This window comes from Nomascus leucogenys, chromosome 12, assembly GCF_006542625.1.
Source record: "Nomascus leucogenys isolate Asia chromosome 12, Asia_NLE_v1, whole genome shotgun sequence".
In the NCBI taxonomy this organism is placed as follows: domain Eukaryota; kingdom Metazoa; phylum Chordata; class Mammalia; order Primates; family Hylobatidae; genus Nomascus; species Nomascus leucogenys.
Genome location: NC_044392.1, coordinates 2,037,433 through 2,061,233, shown reverse-complemented (window position 1 = coordinate 2,061,233; position 23,801 = coordinate 2,037,433). Strand labels below are relative to the sequence as shown.

General features: G+C 54.9%; 2 protein-coding genes across 4 annotated transcripts; one reads left to right on the top strand and one right to left on the bottom strand.

Annotated features, from left to right (window-relative positions):
- Positions 1 to 278: 278 nt before the first annotated feature.
- On the bottom strand, positions 279 to 14,801 carry LOC115837506. The gene is made up of 6 exons (XM_030823178.1): positions 14,764 to 14,801; positions 14,490 to 14,642; positions 12,986 to 13,153; positions 8,428 to 8,718; positions 3,888 to 4,022; positions 279 to 1,163 (listed from the first exon to the last, which is right to left on the bottom strand). The coding sequence occupies exons 1-6, from the start codon at positions 14,799 to 14,801 to the stop codon at positions 866 to 868; spliced, it is 1,083 nt and encodes a 360-aa protein (XP_030679038.1). The 3' UTR covers positions 279 to 865.
- Positions 14,783 to 23,398, top strand: FNDC5 (fibronectin type III domain containing 5). Of its 3 annotated transcripts, none has more exons than XM_003276386.3 (6): positions 14,783 to 15,028; positions 16,683 to 16,798; positions 17,295 to 17,493; positions 17,841 to 17,930; positions 20,872 to 21,005; positions 21,371 to 23,398. In XM_003276386.3, exons 1-6 carry the CDS (start codon positions 14,800 to 14,802, stop codon positions 21,374 to 21,376), a joined length of 774 nt encoding a protein of 257 aa, XP_003276434.2. In that variant the 5' UTR covers positions 14,783 to 14,799; the 3' UTR covers positions 21,377 to 23,398. The 3 variants fall into 3 exon arrangements, with proteins under 3 accessions (XP_003276434.2, XP_030679203.1, XP_012366961.1); XM_030823343.1 differs by having other exon boundaries at positions 14,839 to 15,028; positions 21,186 to 22,106; XM_012511507.2 differs by having other exon boundaries at positions 14,841 to 15,028; positions 21,894 to 23,398.
- The last annotated feature ends 403 nt before the right edge of the window (positions 23,399 to 23,801 follow it).

Genomic DNA, 23,801 nt, shown 5'->3' with positions numbered 1-23,801 from the left:
GACCTCACCCCGACCCCCCTCTCTGAATTAATCCCACCTCCCAACTTTGGTGTCAGCTGCTCCTCCCACTGCCCTCTCCAATCAAGGAAACCCCCTCCCTTTCTCCCTCCCCAGCCTCTGATTGTGCAGGCCATGACAGGAGGGCAGAACATCTTCTGCCTGGGGATCCTGTGGTACCTACCCACTGCCTGCCGACCGACCGCACAGCTCCTCTCCAGAGTCGATGACCCCTAGCCCAGCTCCTCCTGCCCCCAGCCTCAGCCACATTCTCCGCATGCTGGGCTGAGATTTTGTCCTTTTTCCATTTGTAGGGGTTGGTCCTTATTGTCCCCATGAAGAAATGGGCTCAAAGGGGTTAAGTGATTTTTCCAATGTGTGCCCAATGTGTGTTCCTCATCCATTCATTCCACAAATACGTATAAAACACTAGTTCTGCGGCCAGCATTGTCCTGTCTAGGTAGTGGGACTACAGGCATAGACAATAAACAACGGACACAATATACATGTCTATATTAGACATGTGTTTTTAAACGTTGGGATTCGGGTGTGGCAGTTAGAATGGTAACTGCCACTGGGGCCATCCAGAGCCTTGGGGCCTATGACAATGACTTTAGGCTTTTTATTCCAGATGAGATGAGAAGTCCTGGGGGGCTTTGAGCAGAGTGAGAGGGTGTGACCTCCACGTGGACAGCTTCCTTGGGTTATGATGTCAAGAAGAGACTGAGGAGCTGGGGGCAAGGCGGGAGAAGGGGCCATTTCAGGCTGAGAGATGGCCGGGCTGGGTCTGGTTTCTGGATTTACTTGGCAGGTAAAGCCGGCAGCATTTGCCGTCTGCCCGGAGGGCCCTTCCTAGCCCAGAGTTTCTTCAGCATTGGCAGCTCAGCCCCTCCTGGCACCCCAGGGCTCCGCCTCCAGGCTCCCAGACTGAGCCTCTGAAGTCCTCAGAGTCTAGCCTTAGTCCCTCCTGCTTGGAGGCAGGCAGGGAGGTCTCGGCTGGAGGAACTGAGGAGCCAGGCTGGGGTGGGGTGGGGACAGCTGGGCTCTCCGGAACACCGGCTCCACTGTGTGCCTTGGCTCTGATGTTGGGACCCCCAGTGGAGGCGTGAGAGACGCCAGATGAGCGTGGGTGGTTCCCAGCTGCCTCCTGCATGAGGACCTGGGGGCTGGGAGAGATTCGCCGCTCAGCCCCCACCCCAGGGCCCTCCAGTGGCAAGCTCCCTCCCATTTCCCCACCAGGCCTGGGGGGCCAGCTGTGCTGGGGTCAGGGAGACGGTCCTGCCCTCCCTCACCCCCTCAGCCGCCTCCCCCATCACCCTTTCCTCTCTCTCCTGAGTGGTCTGGATCCTCCTCTTTATCCTTGGGGGACTCAGTTTATCCCCATCTTGGGCTGCTCAGCTCCCTCTCTGCCTTCTCCCCACTTCCCCAGCTCAGCCTCCTGCAGGCTCACCCCCTCAGGGGCTGACTTCTCCCCCCCACCACCACCCCCCCACCAACCACCTTTCTTCTTTGAGGGTGACTCTGGTGCCCTGCCTTCGGACCCCCAGTCTGCTTTCTGTCTCCCCAGTAGATAGGGGTTTTGGAAGGCAAGGCCACGTCTCGCCTCCCCATGAGCCCCTCCTGCCTTTGTCTTTCCCTGCATCTAGACTGTGTAGGTGGTTCTGGAGGCAGAGTGTGGGCCCCAGTGGGTTCTGCTGCTACTTCCCATCAGCCACGTGCACCTTCCAGAGGGACTAGGAAGCATTGCAAGCCCACCCCCTAACAGCTAAAGAAGGTTCAGGGCTCCCCACACTGCACGACACGGCCCTTGGTCCAAGCCCTAGTGCCCTAAGATATGGCCATGAAAAGGGGGGCCGAGGGGCTGCTGGGCCTGGGTCCCTCGCTCTGGACAACCCAGAGCAAGCCTCTTCCCCTTTCTGAGCAGAGAGTTCAGACAGGTGACGTAAGCATGAATGGATGAGGCCTCCTGACCCTGGAAGCCTCGTGTGTGGGGAGGTGTCCTTGCTGGTGATACTTAAGTCCCTCCCACCTCAGACTGAGGCGCCCAGGAGGAGGGAGGGGCAGGGGTGGGGTAGAATCGGAGGCAGGTAATTGAGAGAGTCAGGCAGTAGCAGGGTCCGTGGAAGGGCGAGCAAGTCCCAGGGGAGGGGAAGTCCCCAGCATCTGAGGAGGGAGGAGAGGGGCACGTAAATCAGGGCCGACTACCCTCCTCTACCACTACCAAGGGAGGGACAGAACTGCTTCTGGGATGCCAGAGAGAGAGACGTGATATCTCAAGTGCCTACAGCGTGTAGAGTGCTCTGCACACGTCACCTCACTGGATTTTCAATGATCCTGAGGAATCAATAATATTAACTGCCATTTTACAGATAGGAAAACTTGGGGCTCAGAGAAGTAAAGTCACCTGTCTGAGGTAACACAGCAAGAAAGCAACGGTGTCAGAATTTGAACCCAGTTCTGGCCAAGTGTGGCGGTTCACATCTGTACCCCCAGCACTTTGGGAGGCTGAGGAGGATCACTGAAGGCCAGGAGTTCGAGGTCAGCGTGGGCAACGAAGTGAGACCCCATCTCTACAAAAAAAATGCAAAAATTGGCCGGGCGCAATGGTTCACACCGGTAATCCCAGCACTTTGGGAGGCCGAGGCGGGTGGATCACGAGGTCAGGAGATCAAGACCATCCTGGCTAACACGGTGAAACCTCATCTCTACTAAAAATACAAAAAAATTAGCCGGGCATGGTGGTGGGCGCCTGTAGTCCCAGCTACTCAGGAGGCTGAGGCAGGAGAATGGCGTGAACCTGGGAGGCGGAGCTTGCAGTGAGCCGAGATCATGCCACTGCACTCCAGCCTGGGCCACAGAGCGTGACTCCGTCTCAAAAAAAAAAAAAAAAAGCAAAAATTAGTTGGGCGTGGTGGCAGGCGCCTGTAGTCTGAGCTACTTGGGAGGCTGAGGTGGGAGGATTGCTTGAGTCCAGGAATTTTGAGGAATTTGAGCTGTGATTGCACCACTGCACTCCAGCCTGGGCAACAAAGCAAGACCCTGTCTCTAAAAAAAGAAAAATTGAACCCAGTTCTGTGTGACTCAGGAGCCCAGGCCCTCTCTGGAAACCTCTCAGTGAAGTGGGTGAAGGTGGCCCCTCCCCAGCTCCCTCAGAGGCCCAGCCACCCTACCCCCCACCCCCCACCTTGTTGCCTCTTTGGTCCCAAACGGTTTGGAAAATCCTGACGGGAGCAGATGGTGGGACAGATGGAGGGAAAAGCATTTCGGGGCTGAATTACACAAACAAACATTGAAAAAGTGATTAAAACCCCAAGCCACCCCTTTCCAAAAGGCCCTGCCCACCCCAGCCTAGAGCACAGTGGGCTCTGAGGTGGGGGCCTGGGGGTCTCCGAATACCCCGCATCTCATCCCCAGCATCCCATCTTCTGCCCCGCCCCCTCTCTGCCAGGGACCACCCCCGGACCAGAGCCTAGGGTGGCAGAGCTGCCAGGAGCACAGCCCGGGAGGGGGAGGGGATGGGCCTGGCTGTTCCCAAGGGAGCTGGGCCCTAAGAAACAGCAGGCTGGGGCGGGAGGTGGGAAAGTCCTGGGAGCTGGAACTGCAGACCCAAATCAGGGATGGAGTGTGAGGTGCTGGGGGCCCTCAAGCAAAGTCCCTCACTTTATATGCGGAGCCCAGGTCACACAGCAGCGTTACCCACCCCACAGTGGAGCGGGACAAGGCCCTTGACCTCTGGAAGCTTCGGTTGGTTCCCTGGTCTGTAAATGGAAACAATAATAATAGCACTGGAAGGGCTGCTGTGAGGATTAAGAGGGAGGGAGCCTGCGAGGTGCCTGGCATAGCGCCTGCGCCCAGTCAGTGCCCAGCTAATGTTGGCTGTCAGTACTCACAGGGCTCCACGTGGCTCCTGGGCAACCCCTGGTGTTGGGAGATCCGGAAGGCTGGGGCTGCTTGAGATGGTCCTTCTCCAAACAGAAGTCTGGGCTTGAAGATCCTGCTGGGAGAGCCCCTGAGACTGCTGAGCTCTGCAAGATGGAGATGGCTCCAATGGGTCCCCAAGAAGAGCCCTGACTCCTGGGTAAAAGCACCGAGCTCCATGTCAAGTGCACTGTCAGGGAGCCCAAGAGATAGAGAAAGTGCTGCATCTTAGCTGGTTCCTCAATGTGAGAGTACAGATTTCCCGGGATGACAGATCCAGGTTCAAATCCTGGCATGGCCTTTTGTCTTTTGGGGAAAGTTGGCAAAAACCACCCCTCTGGTCCATTTTCTGTAAAACCTGCCTTTCCAGCCACCTCCGGGACTTGCTGCCAGAAGCCCGCACACACCCTGACATAAGCCTGCCAATGGTCACCCCATCACCTTCTCCCACAGCCTGTCCTGCCCTTGGGCCCCCTCCATCCACCAAAGGAGGCTGAGGCCCCACCCCATCTAGGACCCCTCCCTCTTCCTCACTCCCACACCTGCCTTCTTCCCAAGTACGACCCATTGTAGCAGAGATCTCAGACCTGCCCTCTTCTCCCCAGTGCCACTCACTTCCTGGTCATATCTGCCCGGTATTACGGCTCTGGCCTTCCCACAGCTCCCCTGCTCTGATCAGTTTCTCTAAATCTGATTACCTTCCTCCCTGCTTAATAACCTTCCATGGCTCCCGCTGCCTTCCAGAGGCTCTCTGAGACATGCCTGAACCCTCACCTTCCACCCCAGCTCTTCTCCCTCCACCTTCCGTTCCCCTAATAATGTCCCACCAGCCCAGCAACCCCTGCCCCGGATGACCAGGATCTTCCCCACACCAGATGGCTCCCTGACCCTCTCCCAGCCCTAATCTCTCCTATATGGGAATTGGCCTTGGTGGGATGGGTGAAGTAATGCCAGCATCTGGGGTCACATCCAGGCCACACTTGCCCAGCAGAGTAATCGCTTTTCCTTTTGCTGGTGAAAGCAACTCATAGCTGGAAGGGCCTCAGGAGTTGACCAGAGAGGGACAGTGACTTGCCTGAGATCACCCAGCCAGGCCTGCCCTGTTTCTGCTCCCCTCAATTAGAAGTGGCCCCTTCACAGCCTCTGTAATCAAAACATTGAGATCTTTCTTCCATAATTCCATTGCTGGGGAGCTCAATCCTGCCACTTCTCTTGGTCTATCTTGGACGGGACCGCTTGAAAATCATTCCCGGGTTATGGCAAAGGGACCAGTCACTTCTTGGAAGTGGAGTGGAGGGCAGGAGGCTGAGTCTTCTCTTCAAGCCTCAGTTTCCTCATCTGTAAAATGGGTATAATTCTAACTCCTCTGAGGATTCAAAGAGGCTTCCCTATGTCCTCTAACAGAACCCTCTCCTTCCTGCTGGTTCCTGTGATGGAGGCCTGAAGATGGCGTGATGTTGGCTCACCGCAACCTCTGCCTCCCAGGTTCAAGTGATTCTCCTGCCTCAGCCTCCCGAGTAGCTGGGATTACAGGCATGCGCCACCACGCCCAGCTAATTTTGTACTTTGAGTAGAGACAGGGTTTCTCCATGTTGGCAGGCTGGTCTCGAACTCCTGACCTCAGGTGATCCGCCCACCTTGGCCTCCCAAAGTGCTGGGATTACAGGTGTGAGCCACCATGCCTGGCCTAATTTTTTGTATTTTTAGTAGAGACAGGGTTTCACTATGATAGCCAGGCTGTTCTCGAACGCCTGACCTTGTGATCCACCCGACTTGGCCTCCCAAAGTGTTGGGATTACAGGCGTGAGCCACCAAGCCCAGCCCCAAATTAAGATTTTAAAAGAAACTTCCTCGGGCCAGGCGCGGTGGCTTACCCCTGTAATCCCAGCACCTTGGGAGGCCAAGGCTGGAGGGTCACGAGGTCAGGAGATCGAGACCATCCTGGCTAATACAGTGAAACCCCATCTCTACTAAAAATACAAAAAATTAGCCGGGCCTGGTGGCAGGCGCCTGTAGTCCCAGCTACTCGGGAGGCTGAGGCAGGAAAATGGCGTGAACCCGGGAGGCGGAGCTTGCAGTGAGCGGAGATTGTGCCACTGCACTCCAGCCTGGTCGACAGAGCGAGACTCTGTCTCAAAAAAAGAAAAGAAATAAACTTGGGGAAGCCGAGGCAGGAGGATTGCTGGAGGCCAGGAGTTTGAGACCAGCCTAGGCAACATGGTGAGATCCCCATCTCTACAAAAAAAATTTTTTTAATTAGCTGGGAGTGTAATCAGGAGGCTGAGTCAGGAGGATTGTTGAGCTCAGGAAGTGGAGGTTGCAGTGAGCGAGACCCTGTCTCTAAATAAATAAGTGAAATAAAAATTAAAAAGTGCCCCCTAAACCGGGATTTGCCTCCCGGAAGCCTTCCAGCAGCCCAGCTCTGCTGGGGTTGTCCAGGCTGAATGCTGCATCCACTGCCCATAGCCCTGGGGGATTCTCCTCCCAGCCTGCTCCTCATAACCCAGAAAAGTGGTTGGAATTCCCAGCCACCTGTGTGGTGTGGCTCTGGGGGCGGAGGGACTGTGCATGTAGCTGAGCCCTGCCTCCCTTGCAGAGCTGCTGTGGGGAACCTACAAGACACTGTGGAGGGTAGTGCACGTGAAGGAGGCTGCTCCATGACACTTCAGGGCTCCAGGATACACATTCACACAGCCTTGCCGCAGGTGCCCCAGTGAGAGGAAAGGTCACACCCCAGCTCTAGACTGCTGCTGGCACCCCAGTTCCCTCCCTGAGACTATGCATGGGGTTAGAGCCAGAGGCAAGCTAGAACCCAGCTCTGTCTCTGAGCTCTTTCCAGTGGGCCAGGCTTCCTTGGAGGAGTGAGAAGAGTTCCCAGAGGGCCCAGGGGTACCCAGAGTTCCAGAACCCCACCCCGGAGTCCGAGGTTGCCCTATCGCAGGAACCCTGTGCTCCCAATTTGTCTGCCTCCCTGGGAAGACCAGGCCAGCTCTCATTCCTGGCACCTTAGGATTTCCCGGAGCCTGAGGATTGCCTCATTGTTTCCATAGTAACAGTGAACAGCAGGGCCTCCTGAATCACCGCTGGGAGACTGCACTGGTACCTGCAAGTATGCATTTGCCCCAGAACGCCTGGGATGGGGCAGCCTTTGGTGCATGCACACAAGCATATGCACACCTTTGCACACATGCACACCCAATGCACACCCCTTCCTCCTCCCAAACACACACGCACACCCTTGCAAATGCAGGCACGGGCAAAGCGCTCCAAGCCCTGGCCCGCTGACCCAGAAGTGGGTCAGAACGTCATCCTGCCTGACATAACCCACTCCCACAGCCACCCTGGCCCACTCAGATGCAGAGAGCATCTCCGGGAAATGAGGGACTTGCTCAATACCCACTGCAACATTTATAGATACTTAGCACGTGCCAGGTCCTGCGCTTTCCTCTTCACATGTAACATCTCCTGTGTTCCCCACAACACCACTCTGGGATGGATGCCAGGAGAGTGATTTGCCAGAGGTCGCACTGTAGTGCGGGGCTGAGCCAATGTGTGAGCCCAAACTGTTTGGCTCTAAGCCTTGGACTCCTGCCTTCCTCACCAGACCCCTTGATGCCAGACCCACAAGCACTCATCCCAGGACCCACAAACACAGATGGGCGTGTCTGGCAGCAGGTGGGATCAGAGCCAACTAGAATGCCAGGATTCCTGGGCTTGTCACTCTGGGCCATCATATTCCCTCTTCAGCCTCCAGCCATTCCTGGGTCAGAGGTATGAGGTGAGGTTTAGACAACATAGGGATTTTTTCTTTCACTTATTTCTTCCCAGTGTGCAGAAAAGGAACTTTGAGCAGCAAGAACAAGACCCACTGAGAATCTCCTGCCTGGGAAGCCACCCGGGTTCCCTTCCCTTCCAGCAAAGGGATGAGTCCAGCTGCTGGATCTGTCCTCCAGCCTTCTCTGAGACCTCTCATGCAGACTTTTAACAAAGGGGCCTGAGGCCAGAGGCTGGGCCAGTTGCATCATCCTGAGCAGGGAGTTGGGTGGGCCAGGTGGGGGGATGGCTTCCAGGAGGCAGTTTTCAGCAAAAGGATGGTCTGGCAGTGTTGCCAGGAAGGCAGCAATGCCCCTCACTAGAGGCATCCCAGTTTGGCAGGCACTGGATACACCCTGGTGAGGAAATTTGAGACAAGCAATGACCGAGTCCCTGCAACATCATCGTCGTCATCTTTGTCATCGTCGTAGCTACCACGGATTGGACATGCTTTTTGTCAGGCACTTTAAGATATGATACAACTGCCACTACTGCTAATAAAAATGGCAGCTGCTAGGAACTGAGCCCTTGTGTGGCTGATCTTCAATGACTCCTCACAGAACCCTATGAGGCAGGCACTATTGTTAGGCCCATTTATAGATGGGGAAACTGAGGCTCAGAGAGGTTCAGAGACATATTTACAGGCAGAGGCAGCAAGATGCAGGCTCTACCTGGCTGCTGCATCTGTGGTCGGCTCACCTGGGAATTGGCCTCCTGAGAGCTAAGCAGCAGGCAAGGCAGCCTCTGCCAGCTGGGGCCTCCTCCTGGTACCGTTCCTGCGCTGGGGCAACGCGGGCTTCACTGTGGCTGAGGTGACGCCCTCTGCTGGCTGTGCCCAGGCTGTGCAGAGCCACGAGGGAGGTCCTCCGAGGACTTGGGTTGTGGGAGGTGGACCGACCCTGGAGCCTCAGGGTCAGACCTCCACTGCGGATGGCTGCCGTTCGCCAGCGAGAACAGACGCCAAGGTCACTCCGGCAGTCCGGGGCTGAGCTGAGGAGTGAACGTAAAGGCAGTCTTCACTCCCAGGCTTTTGTCCTTCTACCCATCCCTCGTCTTCCCCTAGCTACCTCCACCTCCTCCACTGCCTTCCACTCTGAGCCTCTAAAATAGGGCCTCTGGCCCCACTGTTTTTGAGGAATCTGGGTGACTGGTGTGCAGCTGAGAATCTGTCTCCAAAGGCAAAGCCAGAGTCCAGGGTTTGAGGCCTGGAGCTGCCACTGACTGGCTTTGAATGATACTGGGTGAGATTCTCAGCCTCCCTGCGTGCTGTTGGATGGGAGCCTTCCTGTGTAGACTCTGAAGAACTGAAGAGATTTGAGGAGGTGTCCTTTACCCGATTAGAAGGCTCTATTCCGCCGCTCCTCCTCCTCCTCCCTCCCCCTCCCCCATCCTCTTCCTCACCCCCCCCCCCCGTCCTCCTCTCTCCACCCGCCACCCCCCCCCCCCACCCCGTCCTCCTCTCTCTCTCTTCCTCTTCTCCACCCCTGACCAGAGGAGGCATTTTAGGCTCGGAAAGCTAGAGTTACTTGGCCCTATGTCACCCAGCCAGGGGTTTCTGGCTTCAGAATCTGGACTTTGGAGGGCTGACCTCTGCCCTGCTTCCTTTTCATTTCCTCCTATATGTCTGATCCATCAGCTCCTCCTAAAAAAAAAAACCATCCCAAATCCTCCATCGACTTCTCACTCTGTCCCCTGCCACCACCCAGGCCAACACCGCATCCTTTCTGGCCATGAGACCGCAGCACCCTCCTTGCCTCCTCACAGGGCACCTGGCCCCCCACTCCTGTTCTCTGCCATCCAGCCTGCACACTGGAGCCTGGAGCGGGCAAAGTGAGCCTTTTAAAACGCAAATCACATCCCATCTCATCTCCCCTCGAAGCTTCCCATTGTGCGCGGGATCCACCTAACCTCCCTTCCACACCTGGAGGCCATGTGCTATCCAATCCCACCTGCCCTCACTGTCTCCTTCTTGCTTAGAAAGCTCCAGGCTCACTGGCTTCTTTCTGTTTCCCCAACATGCCAAGCTTGCTCCTGCCCCAGGGCCTTGGCACTTGCTGTTCTGGGGCCGGAGTTCCCTTCCTGTGCTGTGTGCTGCTGCCTCCTTTGCCTTCGGGTGTCAGTTCAGATGACTCCCCCTCAGCTCACACCACGTAACGTCGCCCCACCCAGCCACTCTCCACCACATGACTTCCTTGTTTTCATAGCCACTCTCGGTCTCTGAAGATATTTCATTTGGTCATCAGCTCACTTGTTTATTGCTTTTCTCTCCCCCTGGAATATGAGATTCACATGGGGCAGGGACCCTGTTGTCTTCGTCACAGCTGTGATGCTGCTGGCACTTAGTGGTGCTCAATAAATGTTTGTTGAATAAATAAAGCCCTTCCTAGCCCCAGCTTCTCTTGCAAGCTTGGAACAATCTTTCCAATCTAGTTCTACTTTTCCTGCTCCCAATGTCACAGCTCACAGCCTATAGCAAACGCCCACATAAACATTCTGCCTCTCCTGCTTTCCCTCCACAGAAACACTCCGCTTTTCCAGACCTCAGAGCTAATGGTTCCTCTTTCCCTCTGCCTCTTTCCTCTCACTTGGCTAATTTCCACCTGACTGTCAGTACTTATTAAGCTCAAGCATCACCTCTTCCCAGAAGCCCTTCCTGCTTTCCTCTTAAGTTAATTACCTTTTCAGTCCCTGTAGGCCCCAGGTGCCTCCTATTCCAGAAGGCAGTCCCCTCTTTGTATTTTAAGAGCATCTCTCTCCTCTTCCCCGGCCATAAGACCTCCTTAAGGACTAGGACCAGTCTGGTTCATCACTATGTCCTCAGCACCAGCAGCACTCAGGAAATACTAAACTGGCCTGACTTCATCATTGCCATGATGGGGATTTTGAGGATTAGAGAGGCTAGATCAGTGTCTCCCAGCTGTATGACCCATGGCAAGCCCCTTCTTCTCTTCAAGCCTCAGTTTCCTCATCTGTAAAATGGGTATAATTCCAACTCCTCTGAGGATTCAAAGAGGCTTCCCTTTTTTTTTTTTTTTTTTTGAGACGGGAGTCTTGCTCTGTCCCCCAGGCTGGAGTGCAGTGGCACGATCTCGGCTCACTGCAACCTCCGCCTCCCGGGTTCACGCCATTCTCCTGCCTCAGCCTCCCAAGTAGCTGGGACTACAGGCACCCGCCAACACGCCCAGCTAATTTTTTGTATTTTTAGTAGAGATGGGGTTTCACCGTGTTAGCCAGGATGGTCTCGATCTCCTGACCTCGTGATCCGCCCGCCTCGGCCTCCCAAAGTGCTGGGATTACAGGCTTGAGCCACCGCGCCGGGCGAGGCTTCCCTTATGTACATGATGTGTCAGCACGGGAAAAGTGTTGGGTGAGTGGGGGGGCCCTTGTCTTGGCCCTGGGATTAGCAACTGCCTCTGTGAGCAATAAGTCCCCTTGAGCCCTTCAGGGAAGGAGATTGATGTGATGCCCTGAGCCCTGGATCCTTGTCCTCAGAGGTCCTTAGAGGTGAGGGGAGGTGGTAGGCAGACTGGATCAAGCCCTCAACTTGCAGCCACATATTTGAGACATATCTCTATAGTTCACTGGCTGTGTGACACAGGGCAAGTCCCCTTACCTCTCTGATCCTCAGCTTCCTGATGTGGAATGGAAGCTAATGACACATACCAGCCTAAGACTCAAAATAACATGGATAAAGGCCGGGCACGGTGACTCACACCTGTAATCCCAGCCCTTTAGGAGGCTGAGGTGGGTGGATCACCTGAGATCAGGAGTTCGAGACCAGCCTGGCCAACAGGATGAAATCCCATCTCTACTAAAAATACAAAAATTAGCCGGGCGTGGTGGTGGGCACCTGTAGTCCCAGCTACTCGGGAGACGGAGGCAGGACAATCGTTTGAACCTGGGAAGCGGAGATTGCAGCGAGCCAAGATCACGCCACTGCACTCCAGCCTGGGCAAAAGAGTGAAACTCCGTCTCAAAATAAAATAAAATAAAAACATGGATAAAGTAGGTGCTCCATTATTATATCCCCAAAGCAACTCCTGACCTCCTGATTCTTCCTGTGATTTGTAGGGCAGGTGAGGGGTGTCTAGCGACCACCCTTGACTGGGGCCATGACCATCCTAGGCTATAGAAAGGAACCTTCCTATTCTAAATGGGTACCCGGAGCTGACTTGGGCACCTGCAGCCTGAGTTAGGTGCTGAGACTCTGGACAAGCAGGAGGGTCCAAATGCTGGTGACCCCATTAGGTGTCAATGTGTAAGTGACCGGCCAGCCCTCAAAGGGGTGTCTGTGGAGTCCTTCAAATGAAGCCCAGTGAGTGCAGCTTGGGAGGACAGAGGCCCACCCTTAGTCCCTACCCAGGTCCTCATTTATGGTTTCATTCATTCTTGCACTGCTGTGTTTCCGGAATATTACACAGGGCCTGGTCCATAATAGGTGCTCAATAAACACATGATGGAAGAATGATTTTTTTCCATACAGTCAACAATCATTTAATGAGCCCCAACTGCATCATAAGCCTTGTGCTAAGGGATGGGGTACATAAAGTGGCTGGGTTTTTTTGAGACGGACTCTTTCTCTGTCGCCCAGGCTGGAATGCAGCGGCGCACTCAGCTCACTGCAACCTCTGCATCCCGGGTTCAAATGATTCTCATGCCTCAGCCTCCCAAGTAGCTGGGATTACAGGCATGCACCACCATGCCCAGCTAATTTTGTATTTTTAGTAGAGACGGGGTTTCACCATGTTGGCCAGGCTGGTCTGGAACTCCTGACCTCAGGTGATCTGCCCACCTCGGACTCCCACAGTGCTGGGATTACAGGCGCGAGCCAGCGCCCCGGCCTGCAGTGGCTGCTTCTGACAGCTCCCTCCCAAGTTCACCCCAGGGCTCCACTAAATCCTCCCAGCCAGCTCCCACTGGCTGCCAGATTCCAGGCACTAGGGCTTTCCCCAGAATTAAGGCCCAAGCACCCCATGCATCATGAGGCCTGAGAAGGCTGTACCCCCACAGTCACAACTTTCCAAATCCTCCCAATCCTCCAAGCCCCCTCCTTCAGCTGCCTTCTCTCCCAAGCCCTCAGGCACTGCCATCTCCTCCCTCTCAATGCCCTACATCTATCTAGGTTTTACCCAAAGAGGCCAGCAGGTGGCGCCAAGGCTCCCCTTTCCCCAGCGCTGGACTGGAGGCCAAGACCCCACCAGGACCCTCCCTCCTTTTCTCCCCTGCGGGGACCGGAGTAGATTCTGTGTCCTCTAACTGAACCCTCTCCTTCCTGCTGGTTCCTGTGATGGAGGCCTGAAGAGGCTCCAGTTGCTCCTGAGGGCCTCCTGGTTGTCTTCCTGTCTGATGGATGGGGGGCGGGGGGTCCCTAGGGGCTAAGCTGCAGCTGGTGGGGCGGGGCCGGGTGAGGTGGGGCAGGCAGCAGCTGCGGGGAGAAAGAGAGAGAAGATAATAAGGAGAGAGAAAGAGAAAGAGAGCAAAGAGAAAAGAGAGAGAGAGGTGCTCTGGCTCCGGGGCTCTTCTCCCAAACGCGTCGAGGTCCCAGCTGAGGCTCTCCCAGGACAAGGTATGTGGTGGAGGAAATGATGGGGCTGGGCAGTGTCACCCTGCCGAGTGGCGCAGGCCTGGGGGCACTGAGGGAATGGATAGGAAAATTCCGCTGCTCAGCAAGAGCCCCTAAGCTCGCTTCCATCTCACCCCTTCCAAGGTGACCAAGGAGGAACCCAGGGTCAGCGAAGGAGTCCTGGGCATTAGGAGAGGAGGGTTGTCTTATCGCTCCTCTTGACCCACTGTGGGAATTTGCACCAAGCTCTTCCCATCGCTAGACCTCACTTCCTTAAAGTAAAAACCAGGGGGATGGAGAGGAAGACCCTGAAGAGGTTTCTGTGGCAGAACTTTGCAAGACGTCCCCTTTCCAAAGAAAATTAGCCCTTCCAGGGCTTCTGGAAAACCTTTAAGACCCAAAGGAATGCCCCGCTAATGGTGGAATTTCGGGTAGTCGTGGGAGGGGGCTCAGGGGTTCTTGCTGAGACAAAAGGCCCTGAGCCCTGGTCCATGCATGCCTCTCTCCTCCACCTGGTTTCTCTGGCTGGGATGAGGGAAGGGGGCTGGAGCCACTCCCCCTCTCAGAGATGCTCTTAGATTGCTGCAGACTGTTTTCTGGCTGGGGAGGAGCTGGCCCTGGCCAATTCTAGAATCTCAGGAATCTCTGGATGGGTGAAGTCACTCTGGGTGGGGAGACAGTTCAGTTAAGCACAGCTTTGGGAGTCAGATCAGCCTGTGCTCAAATCCTGGCTCTGCTGTGGGTCCCTGGACAAGTCAAGTAGACTGTCCAAGCTGCAGGCTCCTCCTGTGCAAAGTGTGCACAGAGTATGACTTTACGAGGCTGCCCTGAGGATTAAGCCACGTAATGCAAAGAAAGCTCGGCATAGTATCTGGCCCCTGGTAGACGCTCATTACTGCCCTCACTATGGGGATGAAAATGAAGGAAAAGGACTGGCCTGGGGTCACAGAGCTGGACTCTCCGGTGAGTCAGAGCAGCCTCTTCCCAACCCCACTGGAAACACGGAGCCCTAGTGTCCACTTAGCACTCTCTGCTCACCCCAGCCTTACTGTGATCTCTCCCCTCTGCTCCCGTCTGCCCCAGGCGCAAGGCCTCGGGTGTAGCGGGGAGTGAGGGGATCCCTAGGCCCAGGGAAGGGAGGCGCGCTTCGGGGTGGGGGCACAAACGGGCATCTCCGTGGCACTTGTCCTCTCTCTACTCTGGGAAAGGGCAGAAAGCGGCAGCCGAGTCAGGGCTGTGCACGGGCGAGAGAGTGACCGCGGCGGGGGCGCGGAGAACCCCGCTGGGCTCCCGCTCGGTGAGAGGGTAGGAGCCGTGGGTCCGCGAAGCCCCTTCCTCCCCGGCAGCGGACCTAATAGGCAGCGGGGGCGGGAGTGGGGGCGCCCTCCGGTCCTCACCCCGCCCCCGCACCTCTCCCCGCAGCGGGGGCGCCCCGCCCCCCAGGCGCCCGACGTGGACGCGGCCGCCGCCACCGCCGCCGCGCGGGAGTCGCTGTCCGCGGAGCCGACATGCAGGCGGCTCGGGGCGGCGCGGGGCGGCCGGGGCGGCCGGGCCGCGGGCCGGAGCGCGAGCGCGAGCGGCCGCCGGGCGCCGGAGCCGCGTCCCCCTGCGCCGCCCCGGGCCTGCCGGCCGGAGGAGCCACCATGCACCCCGGGTCGCCGAGCGCCTGGCCGCCCCGCGCCCGCGCCGCGCTCCGCCTGTGGCTGGGCTGCGTCTGCTTCGCGCTGGTGCAGGCGGGTAAGGGGGCCCGGGGCGGGGGGCCGGCGCCGGGGCAGGCTCCTCTCGAGCCCAGCTACCTGGGAGTCCCCTGGTCCTTCCTCTGCCCCCTAGGGACTCCTGTCTCGGCCCAAACACTGCTCCCCTAACCCAGCCCCCAGCATCTTCCCTACCTCCTTGACCCCCAGACCTGTCCTTCGGTTTCCAAACCTCCCCTGTCACCTCAGCCCTGGGTTTCCTAGGGTCTTGTGGTCCCCAGTCCCCTAATCCCATTCCCCTAACCCCAGGTCTTTGCCTCAGCTTCCCTAGCTCCCTTCTTTGGCCCAGGGAGCAGCTGAGGACACCAGTTCCCCCACCTGGGCCTCTCTCCTTGTCCCCAGGACCTCTCAAAGCCCTGCAGGCCAACTCTGCAGGGGCAGATGGGGTCCCGCTGTGCAGGAGCACGTGTGAAGGGGGTGGGGGCTGGCACCTGAGGGCGCAGCGCAGGGCGTGGGGTGGGCCCCCGCACCCCTGAGCTGGTGCAGTGTCTGGCCTGCCCCATGGGGCCGGCCCGTCCTTGCCCAGCCTCTCCTGCCACTCTCTCTTTGTCCCTCCTGGCTGCCGCTGCCCGGCTCATCTCTCCCTCCGTGGCTCGGGGAGCGCTCTCTCGCAGCTGTCTTTCTCAGATGCCCCACTTCTCTGTCCTCTGGTTCTGTGTCTGCCGCCACCTGTCTGTGTCCTCTCCACCTCCCTCTCCATGTCTGGCTCTGTCTCCCTCAGGTCCCAGGCCCAGCCCCCTGGGTCTCAAGTTCACTCTCTGTGGGGCGAGGGGTGCTGCTCAGGCCCAGCTCTGCCCCGTGCTGCACCTGCCCCTTGGAAGATCCAGAGGCTTATGTGACTGCACTGCCCCTCTCCTGGACGGTTTTCCTCACTGACCCGCGCTATCCCTATCACTCTCACCTCCACTTCCCTCCTGTCTCTTCTGGAGTGATTCCTCATTCATCCTCTTCCCCTACCTGTTCTCTCCTCTCCACTCACCATGGAGGGGCCCTGCTCTGAGTGACCCCATCTTCCCCTGCCACCTCCCCACCTGCGTCTTGGGGCTGGAAGAGCATGGATAAGAGGCTCACACAGACTTCCCCAGGCTTTATTCTGCCTGGGCCACCACAGTTCTGGGGATACTTCTGTTCTCCTCACTCCCAGTCCAGGGCTCACCCCAGCCTGACATTTCTCGATCTCTGAGTCTTTCTCCTTCGCTCAAGGTCACTCATTGGACAGGGCAGTATTGTCAAAGGAGCACTGGATTGGGAGTCCTTTTGTCTGCTTTTCATCAGCTAACCTTCAGTTTCTGTCCACCTATGTCCCCTACATAACTCTCTCCACAACTCTAACCACCCATCCCTTAGATAGGGCCCCGGCCCAGGCCCATCACTTTGAGCGTTGGACCCCTCGTGGGGCCGGCCTGTGGCCAGCAGGGGCTTCCATCCCAGTCATGAGGAGCCTGGGGCCTCTTGGGCTTGGTTCTTCAACCCACTGAAGAGCTGAGAGCCATGTCACTGGACCCCACTTGAGGCCTTAGTTTCTTCCTTCCCCTCCTGCATGGCCTTCCCCAGGTTTCCCCTTCTTACTTATGAGACAGTGGGTCTGGGCCTCACAACAGGGGATGCTCAGGCTTAGGTGCCTCCCTGTCCCCCAGACAGTCCCTCAGCCCCAGTGAACGTCACCGTCAGGCACCTCAAGGCCAACTCTGCAGTGGTGAGCTGGGATGTTCTGGAGGATGAGGTTGTCATCGGATTTGCCATCTCCCAGCAGGTAATGCTCCACTGTCGTTAGGAGGGAAGGACACATCAAGACAGTAGTGGCAGATGGGGGTAGGAGTGTGGCGGTGGTGGTGATGGAGAAATAGAAAGGAAATAGGAACTTGGGGCAAGGGAGATGAACAGTAATTTGGACATATGTCTAAAAATTGGGGCCCCATTCAGACATATGTCTGAAAACTCTAGAAGAGAATCAGTCAGTGAGGGAGGGTTCAGGAACTTTCAAGTGGAACATAGAAATTAAGAGCATGGTTTTTATCTCAGAGACATCTGCATTTAGGACCTAGCTCCAGTGCTTACTAGAGGTGTGGCCTTGGGCAACTTCCCTAACCTCTCTGAACTGTTTCCTTCCCTGTAAAACGGAGAAATTGATAGCAGAGGTGATGGAATGATGAAGATTGTGTATGTAAAGGCTTTGTCACCACTGGGAGGTGGGTAGGAGCGGGGCTGGTCACCGAGTGTTGACAGCAGTGACCGGCGCTTGTCTGCAGAAGAAGGATGTGCGGATGCTGCGCTTCATCCAGGAGGTGAACACCACCACCCGCTCGTGTGCCCTCTGGGACCTGGAGGAGGATACGGAGTATATAGTCCATGTGCAGGCCATCTCCATTCAGGGCCAGAGCCCAGCCAGCGAGCCTGTGCTCTTCAAGACCCCGCGTGAGGCTGAGAAGATGGCCTCCAAGAACAAAGGCAGGCCCGGGTCACTGTTAAGAGGAATGGGGTGGGGTGAGGGGTGGTCAGGACCAGACCAATGGGTGGCTTGAGGAAGGCTCTGTCTCCTCCCCCTTACCCCCTGCTGGCAAGTAAAGCAGTACCTGAGAGAGAGTTCACGCTAGTCCCTGACAAGACGCTGGGCATATAAATTCCCTTTAGACTCGGTCCTATCACTGCCACCCCAAGTAGCCATCAGTGCATTCTAGAATGTATGTTAGATGTGTGGGCACCTGTAGAAATCAGCACTGTTGTCTTGGGCTTGGCCCTAGAGGAGTGGCTGAGGGAGGAAAGGAGCGCTGGATCTAGTGTCTCTCTCCCTGCAGATGAGGTAACCATGAAAGAGATGGGGAGGAACCAACAGCTGAGGACAGGCGAGGTGCTGATCATCGTCGTGGTCCTGTTCATGTGGGCAGGTGAGTCTGGCCTCCGAGCCCTTCTTCTTCCCTCAGCCTCTGGGAAATGGAGGACTCTGACCAGCCCCTTCTCTCATGAAAAAAAGGGTAAGGGGTTTGGACATCTCTAAGGTGAAAAGTCTCCAAGTCCTGCCAATGACAGTTCTGGGAACCAGATCTGACCCCTTCTCTACCTCACTCTTCACCAAAAACCAGCATATTGTTAGCTGCCTTATAGGATTAGATGAGTACTTGCCTCTGTCCTCCCTCAGAAGAGGTTCAGCTTCTTGGGGCTGGACACTTCCACAGGCCCTTTACCTCTGGTCATGGCCACAGCCTTTTTTTCCTCTTCTGGGGTGCTGTGCCTCCAGGGGTCCAGGCCTGGGAAGCTCAGGGGAAGTCACTGCCTGGCCTGGGGACATTCTCCTAACCTACTCACCCTTCTAGACCCAGCCACCATGGCTGTGAGACAGCCACCGTGAAAACTCCCTCAATCCATCCATTAGAATGGCCCTCCTGCTTCCACACCCCTACTGCATACTGTTCACTCCTCTCTTTAGCCCTTCCTGTGTAAGTTAGTTCGGCTCATGTCTCTCCTTTACCTGTGGTCTGTGAGCTCCCTGAGAATGAAGACCAAGTTTTTTGTTTGTTTTGTTTTTTGAGACAAAGGTTTTGTTTTTTGAGACCCAGGTTGGAGTGCAGTGGTGCAATCACAGCTCACTGCAGCCTTGACCTCCTGGGCCCAAGTGATCCTCATACCTTAGCCTCCCGAGTAGCTGAGACTACAGACATGTGCCACCATGCCTGGCTAATTTTTTATTTTTTTGTAGAGATAGGGTCTTGCTATGTTGCCCAGGCTGGTAAAGGCCAAGTTTCATTCATCTTTGTACTCAATTCAACCAGCATTTACTGAACAATCACTCCAGCCCAAACAGTAGTGCTACAATCATGACTAAGAAGACCCCTCTCCTTGCAAAGAACTGTCTGGGCTAAGCCAGGCCTGAACTTTTTTTTTTTCTTTTCATTTACTCTTCTTTTTTCTTTTTCATTTACTTGGGCTGAACTTGACTATAATCCAATATGATGAGTGCTATGATAGTACCATGTAGGAGAGCAGAGGAGAGGGAATAACTGTGGGTTAGAAATCAGGAAAAACACAGAGAGGAGCTTTGAAGGATAAATAGGAGTTCACCAGGCAGCCAAAAGAGGAATAGTGTTCAGGGCACGGTGTGTTCAAGAAATAAAGTAAGCTCGGTCTGGTTCAGGGCAGCTTCAATCCAAGAGAGAAGGTAGAACGTGGGGGAGTAAAGGATGGCGAGGCTGCAGACTGGAGTCTTTTGAGGGATTTGAATACCATGCTAAAGCTTTATTAGTATGGTGGTTGAGAAAGGCAGGCTGTATTGTAGAAGCATTTGGAAAAAAAATGTTCCTTAGGCACACAGAAAAACAGGCACTTGGCAAAATGAGGGAAAAACAAACGGTTGTACAAAAGAGGAGGTTTGCTTATGGTGCATTATTAGATTTGGCACAGACAGTATTTATATAATCATAACAATATAAACATAGCGAATTAACCCAAAATTGTGATGTAATTTTGTTAGGATAATAGGGAGGGAAGTAGAGGAAGTTGTTATGCTTTATCTACTATGTTTGGAAGTCAACAGATTTCTAAAATAGATCAAGAAATAACATTCTAAATATAGAGGTAGAATTGGGAAAACACCTAGGAGGACTGGAGTTGGCTGCCTTAATACTGTCTGACTCTCAAAACACATTCTGTTCATGTATTATTAGTTTGATAAAACTAAACATTTAACAGACTGCAGGCCCTGGAGTTCATGTCCTAGTTCTGCCACTGTGTGACCTTGAGTTAAGTTAGTGAAACTCTCTCTGCATCAGTGTCCTCACTTGTACCCTGGGAATGATAATAATAGGTATCCTCACAGAGTTGTGAGGATTAAGTGAGATAGAATATGTCAGTGCACAGCACAGGGCCTGGCACAAGCTCAGCACATGCTATTATTGTTTCTATTTTCCCCTCAAGGAAAACAGGAGCTGTCAGAGGTTTATTTATTTGTTTTTCTTTGAGACAGAGTCTCTCTCTCTGTTGCCCAGGCTGGAGTTCAGTGGCCTGATCTCAGCTCACTGCAACCTCTGCCTCCCAGGTTCAAGCTATTCTCCTGCCTCCCAGGTTCAAGCTATTCTCCTGCCTCAGCCTCCTGAGTAGCTGGGATTATAGGCACCTGCCACCACGCCCAGCTAATTTTTGTATTTTTAGTAGACAGGGTTTCACCATGTTGGCCAGGCTGGTCTCTATTTCCTGACCTCGTGATCCACCCACGTTGGCCTCCCAAAGTGCCGGGATTGCCGGGCACAGTGGCTCATGCCTGTAATCCCAGCACTTTGGGAGGCCAAGGTGGGCGGATCACCTGAGGTCGGGAGTTTGAGACCAAGCCTGACCAACACGGAGAAACCCCGTCTCTACTAAAAATACAAAATTAGCCGGACGTGGTGGCGCATGCCTGTAATCCCAGCTACTAGGGTGGCTGAGGCAGGAGAATCACTTGAACCTGGGAGGCAGAGGTTGCGGTGAGCCGAGATTGCGCCATTGCACTCCAGCCTGGGCAACGAGAGCGAAACTCCATCTCAAAACAAAAAACAAAACCAAAGTGCTGGAAATACAGGCGTGAGCCACCGTGCCTGGCCGCTGTCAGAGGTTTAAAGGAAAGGAGGGGAGGAGATGTGATCAGACGCATATTGTAGGAAGATCAGCCTAGCAGCAGTGAAAGGGGTGGTTGGTGAGGGCACAGGTGAAAACAGGAGCCAGAAGGCAGAGGGAGGGTGCTGCAGTAGTACAGGTGAGGTACAATCTGGAGAGACCATTGACAAGCACTAGTGGGAAAGAAGCAGGGGAGGCAGGAACCCAGGCCCTGGCCTCTGACTGCTCACTTGTCCCCCTCAGGTGTCATCGCCCTCTTCTGCCGCCAGTATGACATCATCAAGGACAATGAACCCAATAACAACAAGGAAAAACCCAAGAGTGCATCAGAAACCAGCACACCAGAGCACCAGGGCGGGGGGCTTCTCCGCAGCAAGGTGAGAGCAAGACCTGGGCCTGGGTGGGCCACCCTGTGCCTCATGCTCTGGTAATCCCTGGACTGCAGAGGGGGTCAGCTCGGGGCCTGGCATGGCGACAGCTGGGCAGAGCCAGACTTGGCTGCTGCCTGTGTGACACAGGGACACTGCAAGTTGATTTTGGATCCTCTCCTTTTGCAGGGTGCCAGGGGCCAGTGGTGATTTGAAGAAAAAAAAAAAAAAAGCAGTGAGTGGGGAGGGCAGAATTCTTGGTTGGCGCGGGACAATAGGAGTGGGGTGTCTGGCCCATTCCTGCTCCCGCTGTGCCTTGTGACCTTGGGCAGGTGCTTTACCGCTGTACCTTCATTTCCTCTTCTGTAAAACAGATATGAAAACCTTTTCAGTGCTTGCCCTCAGCAGCTAAGAAGACAGACAGTAGAGAATGTGAGAGGATCTCATGGTTCTGATGATGATTATCCAACCAACATCTGGCCCTCTCTACATCTCTTCCCTCCATCTCCTTGTATCCTCTGGCTTACTGTCCTCTCTCTGGCACACTTTCCTGAAGCCTCTTATTAACCCCCATCTCCAGAAGCATCTCAACAATGTCAGTGGCTGAGGCTGCACTCAGAGGGATGACTGCTGGGGGTAGACTGGGTGCCAGGGGCCATGTGCCCAGGACCCAGTCTTGGCCATTCAGTTGAGTGAAGCTGAAGGCTGGGTTTGAAAAGGCAAAAAGACAAGACATCCAGGCAGGGCTTCTCTTTTCTTTCCACAAGGGACAAGAGCTTGGCTTATTTAGGCTGCAGCCCTGCTGCTCCTCCCTTCCTTCTTCTGTCCTGTTTCCAGCCTTGCAAGAAGGCTATTCACAATTAGGCCTGGCCGCTTCTCTCATTTTTTTCCTCCCAGTTTCCAAACAAGCCCTCAGTGAACATCATTGAAGCGTGACTGCCTGTCTGCAGGGAGAAGGATTCCATTTTTCTTCTCAGCTGGTCCCCAGGCCCACGGGCACAGGGAGAGGGACGACTGCAGCAGTGGGGAGGAGGTGCAGCTAGCTGCACATTTCTCTCTTCTCCTTGCCCTAGTCAGATGAAGGAGGCTGAACTACAAACCCAAATTCTGCAAAAAAATAAAAATAAGCCACAAAACTAAAAGGCCTGGCCCCATTCTAGAAAAGGCAAAGCTGCATGAGACACAGCCTTCTGCCTCCTCGCCTCTCCTGGACTGGCTTCCTCTTTGAGAAAATACACAAAGCCCTGGGAGATGACAAGCACGAGGACTGACTCAAGCTGTGTCTTTCAGACCAAGGAACATCAGAGAAGCTGTGGGGCTGCCTGCCATGCAGGATCATGGCTGCCATCCAGCCTTTTCTGGATCCAGCCATCAAGGACATGTTTGTGGTGTGATGCACACCTTTGCAAGCATGTAAGATGTCACCTGGTTTGTCTCTTTCGGAAAACAAAAATCAGAAGGCCGCATTCTAGAGGGCAGAGAAATTCCCCCGATGACTGAGCTGGCTGCCTGCATCTATCTTCTTTGACCCTTATGACTGTAAGATCGTCAGTTTGGAAGGTACTGGTCCAATTTATTTACGAAGTATCTCTTGGAGTTTCAGAAATGCTAGCTTGGACAACTGAAAAGTCACATCACATCTGGCATTCTGGGGGCTACTAAAACACCCCTTCTGGAGTACAAGCTGCTGGAAGGCAGGCCTGAGCCATTCACCACGGACAGGAAGAGCAGCCCTGGCTATCACCACTGGCCTCTGGGGTCTTCATATCTTGCCATCTCATCCAGGGTTCCGTGAAAGTTACCCAGGGTCCTCATGTCCTTCCTTAGAGCCTGAGTGGTGTGAGGTGACAGGTCTCTCTCTCCACTGCCCCTTTCTGGTTTAAAAAAATGGTGCTTGATGAGGGAAGGTAGACTCTTCCCTAGGACTGACGAGTTACGGCTGCCAGATGCCTGCATGGGAAGAGGTGGACCTCTGCATCTTCCATTGGTGGCCAAGGATGGGTGTAGGAGAACCACACCTAGCACAAGCCTGGTACTCAGTAAATATTTGTTGAAATGAATGATAAGAGCATTGGTCCCCAAGCCAGAGAGCCAGAAGCCATCACCCAATGACCGCCCCTTCCTTCCGGTCTACAAGAGCTCTCAAGGCTGGGTCTGCCACCACTCTGCTTTGCCCAAGTGTGGCAGCACTGGGGAGGAGAGACAGGATAAAGGGCAGATGTCAGCAACACTAAGGGCTTCCTCATGGGAGGGCATGAGGCTCCACTCATTGTCTTGTGACTTCCATCCCTGCTGAATGGGCTGCAAGGCCAAGGCTCCTTAGGGGAGAGGTCCTTACCTCTGATCCACTTAGAGCAATAACCACTTTTTAAATGTAAAATAAAAAGACAAATGAAAAGGCACATCCTTGTCTTCTGGTAAATGCCCAAATGTTGCCCTCTTTTTCTGGCAATTGGCAGCAAGTCAGGATGTGTGGAGGAGGGAGTCAGTTTCTCTCCATTTTGGCCTGCAGCTTCTTAGGGACATGCCTGCCAGCCAAGCTGGAGTTGGAAGGGAAATCTCAAACAGATGGGGGTGCACGTGTAGGAGAAGAAAATAGCTGCTCCATCATCCTATTACTGAGGCTCCCCCAAACCAAGCTTGGGCTGCCTCACTAGATAGGTACGCAGGCTGGTACTCAGTTTTTAAAACAAAGGGTTTTCCCCTCTGGATGGGGCTGGGTGCTTTTCCTGGCCAAAGGAATGCAATTCTTGTTTTTCCCCAGGGTAAGGAAGGAAGTGAAGGGGAACAGCAAAAGCTGCTTTC

Coding starts and splice junctions, on each gene's coding strand:
- FNDC5 (XM_003276386.3), top strand. CDS start 14,800: ATGCAGGCGGCTCGGGGCGGCGCGGGGCGGCCGGGGCGGCCGGGCCGC. Junction 16,799..17,294: donor GATTTGCCATCTCCCAGCAG/GTAATGCTCCAC, acceptor GCTTGTCTGCAG/AAGAAGGATGTGCGGATGCT. Junction 17,931..20,871: donor GGTCCTGTTCATGTGGGCAG/GTGAGTCTGGCC, acceptor TGTCCCCCTCAG/GTGTCATCGCCCTCTTCTGC.
- LOC115837506 (XM_030823178.1), bottom strand. CDS start 14,801: ATGTCGGCTCCGCGGACAGCGACTCCCGCGCGGCGGCG. Junction 13,154..14,489: donor GCTTTCTGCCCTTTCCCAGA/GTAGAGAGAGGA, acceptor TTCTCCCCGCAG/CTGCTGCCTGCCCCACCTCA. Junction 1,164..3,887: donor CAGGAGCCACGTGGAGCCCT/GTGAGTACTGAC, acceptor AATCTCTCCCAG/CCCCCAGGTCCTCATGCAGG.